This window comes from Peromyscus maniculatus, chromosome 14 (assembly GCF_049852395.1).
Source record: "Peromyscus maniculatus bairdii isolate BWxNUB_F1_BW_parent chromosome 14, HU_Pman_BW_mat_3.1, whole genome shotgun sequence".
NCBI lineage: Eukaryota > Metazoa > Chordata > Mammalia > Rodentia > Cricetidae > Peromyscus > Peromyscus maniculatus.
In genome coordinates this window covers 83,369,128-83,387,912 of record NC_134865.1, presented here as the reverse complement: position 1 = coordinate 83,387,912, position 18,785 = coordinate 83,369,128, and the positions used below count along the sequence as shown (strand labels likewise).

The following is an 18,785-nucleotide window of genomic DNA, read 5'->3' as shown; positions in this document are numbered from 1 at the left end:
GGGGCGCCCAGATGTTACACATTTACCTCCGGACCGCCCAGCTGTCTCCTGAGGCTCCTTGGAGGAATCTTCTCAGTGACCTAAAGGGCAGGGCCCCCGGTGCCCAGTAAGAGGGTGTTGGCCTGACTTGCCCTCTGGCATGGCTTGGAAGTAGCCAACAACCCTGGGGGCTCAGCGTCTTTGCCCATCTTCTCCAGGCCGGAACTCCTGGCCTGAGTTCATGCTCTGCACGGATTGTGTGTGCTGGAGACTGGAAAGGGCAGATGTGTGGTGGTTCTGAAGGTGCACATGTAGGTAGGGCAGAGTGTGGTGTTCCTGGATAGGTAGAGGGACCGTGAAGATGCGTAAGGACAGCCGGTCACCAAATGGTGGAGGAGGGGAGGGGGGCTTATGTGAGCTCAAGGTTGACAGAGGCTCCCGGCGCTGGATATTAAATGCCCGGGAGCAACGGGTGATGACGATGGCTGGAGATGACTAAGTCGGTGGCAGAGGGTGGCTGACGGATAGTAGTGGGTGGGTAGGGGACAGTGGGCGGTGGCAGGGTGGCTAGTGATGAGCAGACAGACATGAATAGGTTGTGTGGGAATGGTGGGTGGCTGGCGGATGGTGGGTAGAGGAGAGCGGGCTGTGAAGGATGGGCAATGAGCTGTTGCTGTGGGTGAAGATGTTGGTAGGCACATCTGGATGGAAGGTTGGTTGAGGTCACAGAGACGGGGAGGAGAGGTGTAGACTTTTTAATGGGGAAATGGGTGGAAATGGACGGTAGATGAGATAGGTCGCTTGGGGGATGCTGAAAAGATGGGGAACGGGCAAATGGGGATAGTGAGAGGTTACTGGGAAGCTCTTCCCTGTCCAGAGGTACACGCGTAACTCGAGAGTTGTCCCTTGTGATCCAGCCCTGCCCAGTCACGTGTCCCTGTGGGGCAAAATAGATGCGTGCAGAAAGTACCGGGAAAGGAATGTGAGTGAACAGGGTGTGATGGTTATATTCATTATCAGCCTAACTGGTCTCCATGGAAACACCTCTGGGTGTGTCCGTGAAGGTATTTCCAGAGAAGCAGGGAAGACCTGCATCAAATATGGGCAGCACAACCCCACAGGCTGGGGTTCCAGACTAAACCCAGAGGCAGAAGCAAGCAGCGCGGCAGCACTCATGTCCGCTTCCGGAGAAGCAGCACACCACAGTGCGGCCAGCTGCCTCACGCCACCATGCCTTCCCAGCGGCGTCCTCTGTGAGCCCAAGTACACGTTTCTTTCCTGAGGTTGCCTTTGTTGGATGTTTTGCCACAGCAGGGGTGTTGGAGGGATCAGCTTGGGTTCGAGTTCGTGGTGACCGAGGGACGATGCCCGGGTGATGGCGCACCTGTGGATGGTAGATGGATGTGTGTGGGTGATGGAAGGGAAGAGGTGCTCAGGCTTGGGGATTCCCTGAGCCCTCCTCCCTGGGGTCATCCACACTCATCTGCAGAGTTCAGTCCTTAACCCTCCACGCTTTTGCTTCTCCCGTGCAGAAGGCATTTCATCCACTAGGGGGCACTCATTTTCACACCCAAGTTGGGCCCAAACTGGCCAGGAATGAGCTCGATCCATCTACCCTTCACTCTGGTACAGTTGTCTTCAAAGGGGGCATCAGCTGTCCTGGCTCAGCAGGAGTAACTGTTGAGAGGGTCTTGCTCTTGGCCTCCAGCTAGGCCATGCACAAAGGAGACTTGCAGGGGGGGTGGGGGGGTGGAGGGGGGTGTCACATTCTTGTTGCCTATTGTTCTATTTCTTCCTGGAGAGGAAGCACTGTGACAGATTGGGCTCTGGCTCTCGCTGCCCAGCCAGTATGGCCGGTAGGACATAAGTTCCCGTGGCTCAGAGCCACAAGGTGGCCACATGGGAAGGGCAGTGAGTGCCTGGGCAAAGGGGGTTCCTGTAAGGGGCTGCACGAATCAGCAGCCACAGAAAGGATGGGTCACAGCGGCAGTCACAGGGCAGGAAGAACGGCGGGGGCCAGCAGGCAGTGTGTCCAGAGAGCCCTGGATTGCAAACATGACCCCAGGCACATGTAGACACACACCTGTGAACTGGTCAGGACCTTCTTCACAGGAAGCGGGAGAAATGCAGAGCCCTAGAGGAACTAGGCGTACTCATAGCATGGCTACTCCAGCAGGTAAGGGTGGAGCCAGGGGGTTGTGCTCTTGTGGCTTGACTGCCACCCTGTGTCAGATTATCTGTACAGTCAACCTGCACATGCCAGGGAAGCCATCTCCCTCACTAGGCCGCTGATACAGTCACCACGGGGCTTCCCATTGGTTCATTCAAACTGTGCAGTCAATTAATCTGGCTGGTTTTGTGCTTGGTCATTGTGGCTCATGGCCTACCCCAGGGTTGTGGGAACCCTGGATGACAGCCCTGTGGCGCTGCAGGGGCGGGTAAGCAAAAGACAGATGGACAAGGATGTCTGCAGAAACAAAGCCTACAAGGCACTGAGGCAGGGGCATGGGAGGCTAGGAGGTGGCCAAAGCTAGAAGTGGAGCCGGCCCATTGTTGCCGAGACTGGCTTGATACAGCTCTGAGGGGCGGGGTGGAGAATGTGAATTACATGGGTTGGGGCACAGTTACACCCAGAGGTTCCAATGCTGGGAGCTTCTCCGACCCTCTAAGCCTCTGGTTCATTCTTCCAACTGAAAAGTGGGTCCCAGAGCCAGTTTCCCCTTCCTGTTGGGGTGTGGGACAGGCTCTCTCGGCGGTTGCTGCCTTCTCTATCTGTAGGCAGTGGAGGCGGACAGCGGGGAGGCAGAGGGAGGGCTCCCAGCTGTCCTGTCCTGAGATACCATTTAAGTCACTGGCCTCTAAGGATGAAGAGCCAGCAGCCTTTGTCCTCCCCCCCCTCACATGGCCACCTGTCAGCTTCTGTTTGTTCCTTTGCATTGAGACTGGAAGGCCATAGGTCTCTGGGTCAGGGAAGTCACAGCTGGATGCTAGGCTTGCTGACTCCAGGCCTGAACACTCTTTGTCCCTCCTTGGGCGGGGTCCCTGCAAGGACAAAGGCTGCTTGGCTAGGAGCTGTTTGGTTGGTGGCATCCCAGGGAGGAGCAGCCCCAGAGCTGGTCCCTCGAGCTGGCCACCCACAGTGTGGTCACAGGGTGGCCTTCAGGACCCTACAGAGGTGGGGGCAGCTCACGGCAGGGTCCCAAGTCCCATAGCCAGGGGCACACAGTGGGAGTCTTTTGAGCTCAGTGCCATGGTCCTGGTGTGCTTCACCCGGGGGCTGCAGTGCTAGGCACCCCGGGAACTGAAGCACGGGGTGGAGGTGCAGGGTCCAGCAGTCCGAAGCCACCGGAGGATTCCCCCTACATGGGATCTTGGGGACAGATGCCTGAGAGAAACCTTCATAGGTCTGGTGTATTGCTACTCCAGAGTCAGCCCCCTACCGTCCCTGCCCTCAGCCTGGGCCCACAGGCCCTGCCAGTTCCCAGGAGTTCCGAGTTCCACTGTCCATGGCATCAGTCCCCATTTTGAGTTGTGGGCCACCAGCGTGTGCTCAGGGTTCTGCGGCAGGTGGCTGTGGCAGGGTTTGAACAGGACAGGGAGGGTGGCTTTGAATTCTCCAGGGTTTTAAAAATGAAGTGTTGATGAAACTGTCCATTTCCAAAAAGGGGGAACACCAGACTTTCCAGTCTCCAATGCTCCCATGTGTGTGGTTCTAGTTACCTGGCAGCATCCTACAGAGCAGGCAGGGAGCACTGAGTGATCCCCGGCCACAGGCAGCAATCCCTCACAGGACAGAGCACATGGGCCCCAGACAGCCCGGGGCCTGCCTTCCTCTCTAAGCCTCATGCTCTCTATTGAGACAGAGCTTTCAGAACATGGGCTCCCCACCTGGCCACGGCTCCTATCTAGTCCTGGTACCTGTGGATCTGGTTCTCACTCATGTTTTCTTCTTCACCCTGGACCGCCACACGGTCTTGTGAGCTGCAGGCAAGACCTGGGTGACATGAGCAAACAGGCCTTGCTCAGCACCTTCTGGTATCTCAGGATGGTGGCAGCTTGGAATGAAGGGTGTCCGCAGGCAGCTGTCACTTAGCCACTTGTGAGAACAGCTGGAGGAGGCCAACCCAAAGCTCAGTGGTGACAGACTGCAGTAAGAACGCAGGACTCTTAAATCAGCTTTATTTTCCTCTAATAGACACTTTAGCATTGCAAAATTTTGCATTCTACAGTCTTACAAACTTTATTATTAGCAGCAGAACAGAAACATCGCAAGACCTCAAAACACAAATAAATACCAAATGAAACCACACATAACATACAGTAAACAGAATACAAAACATCATAATGCTATCAGGAAATGAGACATGTTGCTAACTCCTAGTGACAGGATTATTGCTGAGCAATAACTCACACTGTCTCAGTTTCTTAGAAGAGCGGAAGAACACGGGACGCTAATCACTGGTCACAATCACTTGGACTGTCAAGATGGGGCCTCACAGCGAGCGGTTTCTACAGACGGCAAGTGTCGAAACAGGCAGATTAGAAATACAGTCAAATGAGAGATTGGCCTTCTTTGGTCTTTGTTTTTGGGTAATAGGACTGAACACAAGAGGCGTGCCATCAGAGAAAAGAACGCAACTCCACAGCAGTTATCTGCATTAATCCCCACTTCCTCAGTCAGCGCCTACAGATGCTTAGGGAAATCCTTGGAAGGAAGGCCGGCTTTTGTGTTTTCCGATTAGGTCATTTATTTGCTTTTGAAGGTTATCTGACTTGACTAAAGGGGACTAAGGGTGTACGCCAGTCACCACTGACTACAGAGTGGCACAGTGACCTCCTTTCCACAGTGAACTCACAAGAAAGACTCCAGACATGGTGTGGCAGGGGAAATGAATCACTCTGCTTGGCTGCTTGGGCCTGCTTAGCTGTATGGCTGCCTTTGTGTGGGTCACTGCCCACCTCCTAGCAATGGTGCCCAGGGAACCCTCCAAGTGGACAACAGGCTGGGACATGTCCAGGCCTTTGGGATGGGCTGCTGGCCTCTTTCTACTGTCCCTGCAGGCCTGGCTCCCTGATGCCACAGTGCCCATGGCAACCAGCACCAGCTGGAGTGGAACAGTTAATGGTGGCCGGATCACCAACTATCCCCTCACCTGACCCAGACCCTGTGGACACATTCTAGGCTGGAGAAAAGAGCTGCTATGGATTTGCAAACGGAAGACAAAACCATGATCTTAGTCTGAGAAGATTTGGGGGCAGACCCTCATTTGTCACACTCAGACACAATGAATGGCATGCCGGGAACTCACACTGGCTCTCCTGCAGTCTAGCCAGGAAAGGGCTGGATTGAAAGTTTAAAAAAAGACCCAAAGTACCCTAAGCTCCACCAAGTCATCTCCCCTCACTGGTGGTCCCAAGCAGAGGGGTGTATAGGAGGGTGGGGACTGACCCACCCTGTCCCCCGTCAGCTGGCAGATGTCTTGGCCAGGTACAAAGTGCTTCCCTGCAATGCTTGGCAGTGTGCAGGGGTGGAGAGGCGGCAAGGGTCATGCTGTTGGCACTGGCACTCCCCTGCTCCCCTCCTGGGCCGGCAGGAGTCGTCCACCTGAGACCCTGTTGCTTGGCATGCCCAGACACACTCCCCTTGGCGGGATGTAGTCCACTGGTCATCAGGCCTGTCGTGGGTGACTGCTACCATATACTGCTCAGTCACAGCGGTATCGTTAATGTCAGGCCCCAGGGAGCAGGCATGTGGCCCCGACTCCAGGTAGGACTCTGGGGCAGACTAAGGAGGTATGGGAAGGTGGCCAGCTACCCGCAAGGGACTGCATCTGACCTCTAGGGCCTCATGAGGCTGACCACAGACAGTCAGACAAAGCCAATTCCAAGGGGATCTGGTGGTGGTGGGTCTGAAGGCCCTGCTGGAGGCTGCCCAGGGAGCAAAGCCAGTGCTTCATGCCACAGCTCCCTGGAGTCCCAGTCTCTGGAGGCAATGGAGGAAGAAAAGAGAAAAGGAAGGAGGCAGGACGTGGCCATGCGCAGTGACCTCCTCCAGCTGAGTGCTGTGCTGTCTGGCTGCTCTGCTCTTAGGGACACGGTACATCTGTGCACAGGCTACTTCAAGAAGGGGAGACGGAAATGGACCGAGGTGCAGGCTCCCTCAACAGCCCTTTGCTTCTTCAAATGCTAAGCACGGGTTTGAGAGAAACTGGTGGCTGGGTAGGTTGGGGTGTGGGCACCACTCGCCTCCTCCATGAGCCCATCACGCATACTCATCTGCAGTCTCATCCATTGCTGTCTTACCCGCAGCCTGGCAGGCTACACGGCCTCGGTTGGGTCTGTCTATCCCCAAGAGGTAAGGGAGGCCCAGTCAGGGCCTTCAGGCCACCTTCCTTTCCCTGACCAACGAAGGTAGAAGGCGCTCACTCCCAGCCTGCTCCTGGGCTGTTACTGACGCAGGCTTTCCACTACTCACAAAAACCCTGGGTCAGGCCTCAGGACACACTGCGACTTAGTGGCTTGCATCTTACCGGGGTGGCTTTGAGCAGTACAGACACTGGCCCAGGCCAGCAGGAGTTGTGTCCAATTTCCTCATGGAGGCCACGGGGCTAATGGCCTTTATAGAGTGAGCAACTGACACTTTCGCAGAGCCAGGTACACACACTACATGACCAGCCTGTGTTTCTTGTGGCCAGGACCCTGTGAAATGGTGAGGGCTGCCTGGCTGCCAGAACTGGCAGCAGGGCCTCAACTATGCTGAGACCACAGCCCAAAGCTGGCCCAGGCGGTGAGCACCAAGGGGCACCAAGGAATGCTGAGCCGGAGCAGAGCAAGGCACACCCAGGCAGGACACGACACGCTCCGCCCCTCCCGGGAGACATGTCTCGCATGCACGTCCTTCACACACTGAGACAGGGCACAAAGGGATGAGCTGGCCCACTACTCTACAAAAGACACACTACAGGAAGCTGTGACATGCTGGGCCCTCATCCCAGGGGACAACAGTTACTTAGTTGCTTTCCTCACATCCTGCAGGTACCCAGGGGGGGGGCCAGGAGGGCCCGCATCACGTAGGAAGAGTCTTTTAAAAAGTCTCACTAACAGGGACCCTGTGCCTGAGGATCCCTCAGGGTCACCCTTATAGCAAGGTCTAAACCTAAAGACCTTTCTATCAGCCCACAATGCTGCTGGCCTCTACCTATTGGCCCTGTGCCGACTTCTTCAAAGGGGTGTTGACAGGATGTCCCTGCTGCTGACACCTGCCCATGAAAAAGCTACCTGAGGCCGGCTAAGGACTGCCAGGTCTTTGGGGAAGAACCCTGGGGGGCAGGCCTGGAGGAAAAGAGGGCACCTCTAAAAGGATGTGGGCTGTGCAGGCTTCCACTGACTTACCCCAAAGCGATGCCAGCAGAGTGGAGAAGGGAGCAGCAGGTGAGGAACCCAATGTTTCAGCCATGGAAGGGCAGGACAAGTGCTGGAGACCAGGAGGTCACTCATGGAGGCATGGGGACAGGTGTGCAGGAGGAGGGCACTTCCAGCAGGCACTGGGGCAAAGGCACACCCAGGACAGATGGCAGCACCAGAGACAAGGTGGGCCACCAGGCACCAACCCAGCTGTCCCCGCGCGACCATGGGGAGAGCCCAGAGGCAGGCAGTCTGAAGCGCGGGCCCAGCTGGCCAATTGTGGGCGCGCCTTTTGGGCAAGTGGCACAGATGTGGTGGTTCGCACACATTGGTTTTGCCTAAGAAGCACCCGTCGCGTGTAGCACCCATCAGTGTGAGAGCACCATGAAGTGTGGTGCATAGCAAAGGGGCACCGGGGCAGGGCTCCAGGCTTCTATCACAGTTGGACCATCGAGAGACGTAAACAGTGAGCTGGGAGTGCCATCTGGACAGGACAGGCTGGGGCATCAGCTGGCCATCCTTCTAACAGGGAGGCCAGGGCCGCTGCTGGCCAGCCTGGGCAGGCCCCCAGACCAGTGGTTCGGTCTTGGGAATGCTTAGGGTGGGGTGTGGGGGGGGGTTTCTCCTTCATGCTGTGGGGGTTTTCAGGGCCCTTGTGGAGACCTGGAAGGGTGTGGCTTTTGCTTACACCTCCCTCCCTTGGGGTGGGACTGAGCTGCTCTTGGGGGCCTAGAGTTGGAATCCGTGACTAGTTAGCAGCAGAGCCTCCAGAAGCTGCCAATGGAGGCCTGGCTTCCCCAGGCAGGTTCGCAGTTGTCTGAGGGCCCTGGTAGAGACAAAGATTGGTGGTGGAGAGAGAAAGATCTGGTTAAACTACCACTTTCTAGAATCATGGTGAATGCAAACCCAAGGACGAGAAGCAGCATGTCACATCTAAGGCACATGTACCGTATGCCACCATCTCTGAGCACAGACGTTGCTTTCGGAGATCATTGGCCTCCTGCAGCAGTATGACAGAATGAGAAACACTGGCTGGGGCCTCCTGCAGCACAGGTCACCTGCCCATCCCCATACACTGGACACTGGAGACCACGGCTGGCGCTGTCAGCAACAGAGAGCTTGTCTAAACATGGGGCAGAATTTTAAAAACCTACAGGGTTTTGTGTAGAACTCCAAAGTTCAACTAATGCCCTATTTTAGGGTGAAGACAACTGTAAGTCTGCAATGATGCACAGCATCCATGAGCATTGTCCCTCTCAGTCATTGGGAAGATGTCACTAACTACGACAGATAGTGAAGGGTTACATTTCTAACGAGAAATAACGACAGGTTGAATATTCTCTTTCCTATCACAAGTGATAACCAGTGTTTGATATTTTACATTTTCTTCCAAGAAATATCAGTCTATCAACGTTTTAAAACAAAATGTTGCAGTAACAATTATTTGTAGAACTTTAAATTAAAAATGACTTCTGAATTTAGAGACTTGATGTCTACTCAGGGCCTTCTGACAAACAGATTATTAGAACAGAGACCAGATGAGGCCTTAAAAATAGACAATATACTATATTTGAAACAAGATTGCACTCTTGAATTTTAGGATGAATATATCAAAACTGTATTATTATTTCGTAAGTTCTCCTTTTAAATTAACATGCTGACACGCCCAGCTACCTCCACGTGTGTTTTCTGTTTTGGTGTTCAAGTTAAGGAAGAAAAATCATGTTTCTTTTTAGCATATATGTTTCCACCTTAATTAACTAGATCTTTAAAAATGAAAATGAAAACCTCCTCTGACAGCAGTATTTATCTTGTTGAAGGATAAATAATTCTTCAGAGTGAGTGTGGCTAGTCTATTAGAAATCCGTTGGGGTCTGTTTTCACGTGTGGCTCCTCCAGCCACGCCTCCTCCTCCTCCTCCTCCGGCTGCTTACCCTGTTCCACACGGTCCTTTTTGAGGGCGAGGACCTTCGTGAAGACAGACCGCTTCAACCCCCCAGAGGAGTTACCTTCTGCTGAATCCACCTCCCCAATCACTTGTCAGGGGTCAGGCAGATCCGAAGTATCCACTATGACTTTAATAAAAATTGTATCATCTTTAATATACGTCCCATTCTCCAGAACAGTTTGGGCGACAAAGACTGGGCAGCCAGAGGCGATATTCATCTCTCCAGTGGGTTTCTTGAAGCTGCTGCTGTTGGGATCAGGCTTGAATGCATCTCCCAGATGACGTCGAGAGGACCCCTGATCCATCAGCATGAGTGTCACTTTCTGCTTGAATGGCCACGGCAACAAAGCATCATATTCTCCACGCATAATGACAAAAAACAGCGACAAGTGTGTCCCTTTCCCCATTCCGTCCCCATTCAGGTAGACCCTGGCGCACATCTTATAGCCAAAATAGCCCGTGTAGAAAGGCTGGCTGTAGAGAGACAAGGTCTTCCCCATGACGGCTTCCTGCTTCCGGCGCTTGTAGTCACGGATCTTCCAGATCAGCACACCATTGTAGCTGGCGGTCTCAAGGACCTGGAACCGCAGGTCCATGTCCGCCAAGCGGATGTCATGAACACTCAGCATCTGGTCATGCCGGCTCAGCTGGGACTCCAGCAAGCCTGCCACAGGCAAGAAAACATTTGGCAAACGAGACATGCAAACCTCAGAGAAGCACATATGTACCAGTGTCTGGACTGTGACTGCACAGGGCAGACGTGCAGGGTGAACAAGGTGTGGGGCATCTGCATTCTATCTTCCTTTCCCTCCTCTCCGGTGGCCACAGTGTACCTACCGACTGTCAGGCCACAGCTGTCAGAGCCTGGCGGCCTACTTGCCCATGCTCCCCTGCCTTATGGCCTGAGCCTAAGCTGTCCCTACTCTGTTCTGACCACCACCCACCCATGTAGCACAGTCATCTACACCTACTCCCTAAGCCTTCCACACAGGCCATCACTGCACTCGTTCCGACTCAAAGCTATAGGCACACATCTGCTCACCATGTCGGAGATACCTGTGCACTAGGCTGCCCACCTCCCCTGCCTGGTCTGCTCCTGTCTCCGGGCCCTCAGAGTGTGTCTGTGTAGTCCAGCCTCTCTAAAGGAGGGCTCTGTACCCCGCCATGCTGGGACTCCTGTGGAGGGACAACTCTAAGTGAAAGCCCGTCTCTGCTGGAAGCCTCTCCGCATGCAGCACCTGTGCCTCCAGGCTGTGGTGCGGCTGCCTGTGCGGTGCCTAACACACCCCCTCCTCAGGCAGTGGTGCCTGTGCGGTGCCTGACACACCCCTCCTCAGGCAGTGGCTGCCTGTGCGGTGCCTGACACACCCCCTCCTCAGGCAGTGGCTGCCTGTGCGGTGCCTGACACACCCCCTCCTCAGGCAGTGGCTGCCTGTGCGGTGCCTGACACACCCCCTCCTCAGGCAGTGGCTGCCTGTGCGGTGCCTGACACACCCCCTCCTCAGGCAGTGGTGCCGCGGCAAGTGCACGCCGCCGCCTCAGACCCAGTGCCTCACCTGTGTTGCGAGCCGCCTGCCCTGCACTTTTGTCCACGCTTTCCAGCTCGGTCACACGGTTCTGGAGGGACTCCACACTGCTCTTCATGCTGTCTGCTTCCTCCCAGTTCTGCCGGAAGGGACGGATCTCCTTGTCCAGTTCTTTCAGTTTCTCTGCTTGGCTGTCTATTACTCGCTTCCAGACCAGAGGGGTTAAGGGTAAAAACCAGTCAGAACTCGGGGCATGCTGTGCTGTCACCCCCACGTGCCAGGTGGAGCTGTCAACCCCTGTGCACCCACTGGCGGAGACCCACCAGCCTCCAGGGGACAAGAACTTGTCAGAACACAGTGAAGCTGGAAGCAGTCAGATAATGACCTGGATAACGTGCCATCACATCGAGCCTGCAGGGTTTCTGTGTGCATGTGGTCCAGAAGTCGTTCTTCCTTTTCCTGCCCATCAGACATGTGGTACATGACCTGTCTCTCTTTTCTTTCAGAGTGTGTGTGTGTGTGTGTGTGTGTGTGTGTGTGTGTGTGTGTGTACAGCCACACACACACATGGAGTCAATTCTCTTTTTCTACCATGGGTTTTAGGGACTGAACTCAAGTTGTCAAGACTTGGCAACAAGCACCTTTATCCACTGATCTACTTTACCCCTCGCTCTCTCGCTCGCTTTCTCTCTCTCTCTCTCTCTCTCTCTCTCTCTCTCTCTCTCTCTCTCTCTCTCTCTCTCTCTCTCTAAATATCCCTTGAAGTGGTCCAAATGGAACCCAGGGTCTTAAGCATGCTAGGTAAGCACACTACCACTTAAGCTTTGCATTCAGCCCTTTTTAGTTTTTAGTTTTATTTTGAGACAGGCTATCACTAAACTGCCCAGGTTAGCCTTGGACTCTCCATCCAGGATATCTTTTTGTTTTTGTTTCTCTGTGACTGTCCTGGAACTCACTTTGTAGATCAGACTACTCTCAAAGTCACAGAGATCTGCCAAAGGTGTGTGCTACCACATCCGGCTACTATTTTTTAAAAAATGATTTCTTTTTATTTTATGTGCATTGTGTTTTGCCTGCATGTATGATTGTGTGAGGGTGTTGGATCCCCTAGAACTGGAGTTACAGAGAATTGTGAGCAGCTACGTGAGTGTTGGGAATTGAACCAGGTACTCTGGAAGAGCAGAGCCAGCTGTCAACTGCTGAACCAGCTCTCCAGCCCCCAGGCTACCATTTTGATAAAAAAAAAATTGGTTTGCTGGACCTAGGAGCAGAGGTCTGCAATCTCAGTTATTGAAGAGGTTGAAGAATGAGGGTCACAAGTGCAAGGCCTACCTGGGCTATGAACTGTGTTGAAGCCCAGCCTAGGCAACTTACTGAGACTCTGTCCCAAATAAAAAGTCAACAGGGATCAAGTTTAGCCAGTTCAAGAACTTGGGTTCAATCCCAGTACTGGGGGTGGGGTGGGTGTCAAAACCCAAACACGTTTTCTTTTTTTTTTAGTGTGTGTGTGTGTGTGTGTGTGTGTGTGTGTGTGTGTGTGTGTGTGTGTGTGTATGCAGGTGTGGCTTGTGCAAGGGCCAGAGGTTGACTTTCGGATTCTTCCTTGCTTGTTCTTCACCTTATTCTTTTCAGAAAGTTCTTTCAACTTAACCCAGAGCTCACTGCTATGACTAGTCTTGCTAGCCAGACTTTCTGGAGGCCTTTAGAGCACTGGAATTATAGGCAGGTTGCCATGTCCACCCAGCATTCACATAGGTCCTGGGGTACCCAACTAGTTTGTGTGACAAGCATTTTTCCCATGACCCATCTCCCTAGCCCCAAACATATTCTTTCGTACTCACAAAGATTCTCCTGCCTCTGCCTCCCAAGTGCTGGGATCAAAAGCAGGTGCCACACAGCCAGCTGTTCTTTAAAATTCTGTTAAGAAACACTTCAAGCCGGCTGGTGCTTTTTATCCCAGCACTCGGGAGGCAGAGTCAGGCGGATCTCTGTGAGTTCCAGGCCAGCCTGGTCTATAGAGTGAGTTCCAGGACAGCCAGGACTACACACAGAAATCCTGTCTTAAACAAAACAACACCCCCACACCCCCAAACACACACACAAAAAAACCACAACATACTTCAATTCTATTTCCTTTAACAGCTTCGGCACCACATGAATGCAATGCCCACAGAGGCCAGAAGAGGGCACCAGAGTCTTTGGAAATAGAGTTACAGACAGCTGTGATACAGGTTCTGGGAATTAAACCCTAGTCCTCTGCAAGAGTAGCTGGTGCTCTTACCCACAGAATATCTCTCCAGCTTTGCAAAAGTTTATGCATTTGTTCTTTTGTGAGGATCTTTGGATTATTATGGTAAAATAAAGTTAGGAGTGTGTGTGTGTGTGTGTGTGTGTGTGTGTGTGTGTGTGTGTGTGTGTGTGTGTGAAAACTCAGAACCAGCAGTTTGGCTTGATTTTGCTTTAGGAAGTGAAACTTGGCATACAGTACTAATGAACAATGTATCTTAAATAGTAATAAAAATAAGATTGTACACACACTGTCTTTTTGCAGTGGTGGGGGTGGAACCTAGGGCCTTGCACATGCTAGGCAAATGCTCTACCACTGAGCTATACCCCATCCAAAATAGCTCATTTTCATTCTCTCTCTCTCTCTCTCTCTCTCTCTCGCTCTCGCTCTCGCTCTCGCTCTCGCTCTCGCTCTCGCTCTCTCGCTCCCTCTCTACCTACCTACCTACCTATTTTTGTTTTGTTTTGTTTTTTTTGAGACAGGGTTTCTCTTTGTAGCTCTGGCTGTCCTCAAACTCAGAGACCTGTCTGCCTCTGCCTCCCAAGCACTGGGATTAAAGGTGTGCACCAACGTAGCCTGGTGGTGGGCTAAAAACAGCTAATTTTTAAAACAAGGGCTTTAAGTTTTACTTTGCTCCAATGGGTTGAAAAAACACAAGAGGGGTTTTGGGTCAGCTTCCTAGGCAGGTCCATGCTGACCCACGTTGCTCAAGTGTTCACACAAACAAGAGAAGCTGTGGGCCTGTCTGCCGGGACTCAGTGAGTGATGCCTGCACCAGGCAGGGTGCTCACCTGCAAATGAAGGATTTTGGATTCATTGTTTCGAAGCATTTCCTTCTGTCTCTCAATTTCAATTTCAAAGCTACATATCTGATTGTGCAAACTTTGGATGCTCTTGTTTTTTTCAACGCTTTCATTCTGCAGCAAGGAAACCTGAGGAAGAAGTTCTTCAATTAGTTTAACAAAAAGTGGTTTGGTATTAATTAACAATAATGATAGTAATTAAAATTTCACGATATAAGCTTTCTACTGGCTTCTGAAAAGGAACCCAGGAGAAAAATCCCTCCATACAAAAAGAGGGAATTCTGGAGAGCTAGCAGGGAGCCCTAGGGAGGGGTCAACAATTTCAGAACAAGGGGCTGGTCTTTAAAGTGCTCACTGAAGCTGGGCGGTGGTGGTGCACGCCTTTAATCCCAGCACTGAGGAGGCAGAGCCAGGCGGATCTCAGTGAGTTTGAGGCCAGCCTGGTCTACAGGGCTGAGATCCAGGACAGGCACCAAAAGTACACAGAGAAACCTGGTCTCGAAAAACCAACAAACTAGTAAGTGCTCACTGAAAACAAGTCTTTTACCAGTGAAGCTTCCAGATTTGGCCAGGGCACATGGTAACAGAGTTTCCTATTTTATCCAGCTCACACAAGCACTGAAACACGGGCCTCACAGAATCACACCTGTTCTAAAAACACAGCATACTCCAAAGCTTCTGCTTTAGTCTTTCTTTGTGACACAAAAATAATCATAGAAAGCTAGTCCTGGAGGGCATCACTGGCTGAAAGCAGGCCAGGGACAGAAAGACACACTGCCTGTTTTCACAACTGGAACTGAAGAGCTGAAGCCAGAAGCAAAGGGAAGGGGCACCGGGACTGGGGAGACAGACACCGGCCACATGCACAAAGCTTCAGCGTAACTGTTCTACAAACTCCTGCACAATATGCTGGCAATGGTTAGCAATGACATGAGGACACCAAACTGCTGAGAACAGATCTGAAATGTTCACATCATTAAAAAAAAGGGGTGGTGGAGGCGGCAATGTATGGGCCCATCAACTAACTTGTTTTAATCATTTTCTAATATATGAATACCCAAACATCACACTATACATACAATCACTATCTGTCATTTTTTTTTTTTTTTTTGAGACAGGGTTTCTCTGTGTAGTTTTTGGTGCTCGTTCTGGATCCCGCTCTGTAGATCAGTCTGGCCTCACAGCTATCCGCCTGGCCCTGCCTCCTGAGTGCTGGGATTAAAGGTGTGTGTGCACCTCAGTCGACTTTTAAAAAGCCAATCCCTGCCCAGTGAATGTGGTCTCAACTCTGCAAGAGCCTACCCACTAGCGTGACATCCCTAAACACAGGAGAGGGGCTGGAAAGCTGTCACACAGGTACTTCATCCCACCCTCGGGCTAGCCCGTAACTCCTCACAAACAGATGGAGCTCACACCCAACGAGACCCTGACACAAACACTCAGTGAAGTCAGCCAGGTGTGGTGGCACAGGCCTTCAATCCTAGCACTTGGGAGGTGGAGGCAGGCAGATCTCTGTGAGTTCCAGGACAGTCAGGGCTACACAGAGAAACCCTGTCTCGAAAAACCTAGAAAAAGAAAGAAAACAAATGGAGCGCACCAAGGCTGCATGTCTCTTAGGCAAACGACACCTTCAAGTTCCCAGCTTTCTCTCACCACCTAAGGCCATAAGCTTCTGCAGTACCAACTTGCACCAATGAAGGGCAACAGCAGTTTTACAAAACTCTTCTCAAGTTAATGTTCAATCATTCCCATCTGGCAAAGCAGATCGAGTTTCCAGGCCTTTCTCACCCTTACCCCAAGTGGGAACATCATTTTTAACAAGAGTCTCATTGATATTTCTAAAAATACCAATTTTCCTCAAGTATTGGTTGAGCAGAAGCAACTAACAGTAACATGCACCCATTGTACCAACTAATCTTTCTTCTCTGTCGAGTTTCCCGTATTTGAACTGTGAACTCCCACTCACACGCTGCCTTCATCTGCCTCTTGAATAACCACCATCGAGGGTAGCAGGCAGCTGTGTTCCAGAAGTACAGCATACCCACTCCCTCCCGTCAGTTACAGTAGAGACCCCAGGAACCTGCAAACCTGCTTCTACCCCGGCACTTCCTGAGCGGGCCTACTGGACAGCCACACACCTCACAGCCACTAACGCCTATGCTGCTGTTACAGTGCAGTGAACAAGACCAACAAAACAAAACACTAATTCTTTTTTTTTCCTTTTGAGACAGGGTCTCAAGGAGCCTAGACTGGTCTTGAACTTGCTATATAGCTGAAGATGACCTTGAACTTCTGATCTTCCCTCCCTCCACCTCCCAAGGGCTGGGATTTTACAGGTATGTGCCACAATACCTGGATAAAAATTAAGTAATTAAGTAAAAGGAAGAGCCTTTTAAATGTACACGTGAGATACAAGACATCCTGAGTTATATAGTAACTTAAAAATGGCGGAAACAGAACACCTTCTTCAAGAAGAGGGGGAAAAAAGATTCCTAGGGAGCTATCAATGGGCTCAGAGCAAAACTATGTGTCCCAGGGGGAAATGGCCACCGACTGGGCTACCAGAGACTTTCTGTGCACTGGCACACTCCTGCAGCTGGTGGCTCTGGTTCTTCCTAGTCCTCACCTCACCTTTCCAGTTGTACCAGCACATGGTACCATGCTGGCTCTCTTGAGAATCTCCCGTTTTGTCACTTTAGACCAGCAGTTCTCAACCTGTAGGTCGTGACCCCTTTGACAGGCTTCTATCTCCAAAAAGCATTTACATTACAATTCATAACAGTAGCAAAATTACAGTTATGAAGTAGCAAGGACTATAATTGTATGGCTGGGGTCAGCACAACCTGAGGAACTGTATTAAAGGGTCACAGCATCAGGAAGGTTGGGAAGCACTGCTCTAGACTCTGAAGCACATTTGTATTAAGCACTTAACACAAGACTCTCAGATCTTTATAAAACTCCGGTGTCACCTACACCAAGCTCTTAAATCCATCTCAGTGCCCTCCTGACACAAGGTTTAACCGATGTACTGAATGTAAACGAGCCATGGTGAGTGTGAGCCCATAACCAGTTCTCCCTTCAGTCCTTGGAGTGTCCACCTTCACCATGGAATCCAGCCCTGCTGTGGGGGAACACCACAGCACAGACGGCATGAGTACGGTGCACTCTCACCGGAAGGACCTTGCTTGAGGCCCACGCCCTCCTGGGAAATGAGACTGTTGGTAGTGGTGCTCTCTATGCGGTCGGCACAGCCGAGAAAACCAACTGCAAACACAGGGAGAAGGAAACACGTTTTCTGCTCTGGGTCTTACAAAAGGCACAGCTGTAGATCATCAACACTAGTAGCCAGACACGTGGGGATTGGCAAACCTGCTCTGTGAGGAGCCAACCAGTACTTGGGGTTAAGTGGTCCAGCCTAGCAGTTTCCATGCCAAAGCAGCCAGAGGCAATTCACCTGTCCAGAGTATGGATGCTGGGCCCATCTTTGTGCTAGATCAGTGCTAAGACGACCACAAGACGATTCAGTCGAGAAGGAATCGGGCACTGCACGTTGCTTGGCAGCTTAACAGGAGCAAACACCTCTATGTGGAAGCTCAAGATTCAAAACAGAACTGACTCTGACAATCTCTTCATGCTGGTCCTTTCATTGAAAAACCCAATGATAATTACAGAAGAGATTTCCTCTTCAACTAGTCTGAAGCATTACAGAACCTGACGAAAGCCAGGAGCCCCGAGCCTACCTTCTTCTCCAGGGAGTTGCTCCACTCCTTGAGCAGATTCACGTGCTGCACTGCGGAGCTGGCCTCGTGGGCCTTGATCTGCTGGTTTGTACCCTGCAAGAGCCAAGGGGGGACACTAAGCCAGCCACTCCACTCAAGGGACAGAAAGCCTCAGACTCAACTCTAGGAGCAGCAGTACACATGAAGGGGCTTATTTATGGACAGAGAATTCCAGACTCTCACTCGGGGCCTCCTAGGCTACGGTGCAGGGCACATGCCAAGAGCACTATGATGCTGCAGAGCTAACCTCAAGTTCTCTCTAGTGGCTTCTCATCAACGTTTCATACTTGCAAAACCAAATAATTAAATTTGAAACTCATCCTATTCCTTTACAAATCATTTTCATTAAGATGTACCAAGAGAATATTCTGGAACCTATAGCTGCAGCCAGATGCTGCTACAGCAGTCCAGTGAACTATGGTACAGCATTGTACCCAAAAAGACATCGCCTCACCAGGCTGAGTGTGCTGAGGAATTTACATACAGAACATAAACAATCTACAGAGTACATAAGATGCAGATCATTCAAGCCAAGAGCAAGCACATTAAATAGTACTTTGCATATTCAAGGAAACAACCAACTTGAGATTATAATTTGTTTTGATACCAGAAAATGAAGAAATCAGAAAAAGCGTTTTCATGATCTCCAAAACATATACTCTGTACATAGACTCTCTCTCTGTATGCCGATCTGAGCACAGCCCCGCATCAGCATACACACGCACACACACAGATGGATGGCACTACGCACGACACAACAGGGAGGTGCAGGCCCTCCTAGACTAAAGCAAGGGAGAACTTCATTCTCAGTCTCAGCTTTTTCTTAGGAAAAAGTACTGCAGCCAGGCGGGGTTAGCACTCGCCTTTAATCCCAGCACTAGGGAGGCAGAGCCAGGCGGAGCTCTGTGAGTTGGAGGCCAGCCTGGTCTACAGAGCGAGATCCAGGACAGGCACCAAAACTACACAGAGAAACCCTGTCTCTAAAAACCAAAAAAAAAAAAAAAACTAAATAGATGTTTTCTTTGTAACATATTTTGCCTTTTGGTAAATAAACTCAGT

At 51.5% G+C, this 18,785-nt stretch overlaps 1 protein-coding gene across 10 annotated transcripts in view; it reads right to left on the bottom strand.

The window, feature by feature from the left end:
• Window positions 1–4,141: 4,141 nt before the first annotated feature.
• Traf3 (TNF receptor associated factor 3) overlaps window positions 4,142–18,785 on the bottom strand; it is a 121,129-nt gene continuing 106,485 nt past the window's right edge. For all 10 annotated transcript variants that reach the window (XM_076551423.1, XM_076551424.1, XM_076551417.1 and 7 more), the window contains 4 exons: window positions 17,688–17,780; window positions 13,936–14,076; window positions 10,888–11,062; window positions 4,142–9,995 (listed from right to left, as the gene is read on the bottom strand). In XM_076551423.1, the coding sequence (XP_076407538.1) occupies window positions 9,424–9,995; window positions 10,888–11,062; window positions 13,936–14,076; window positions 17,688–17,780 (981 nt within the window). In that variant the 3' untranslated portion in view covers window positions 4,142–9,423. The remainder of the gene's footprint in view (window positions 9,996–10,887; window positions 11,063–13,935; window positions 14,077–17,687; window positions 17,781–18,785) is intronic.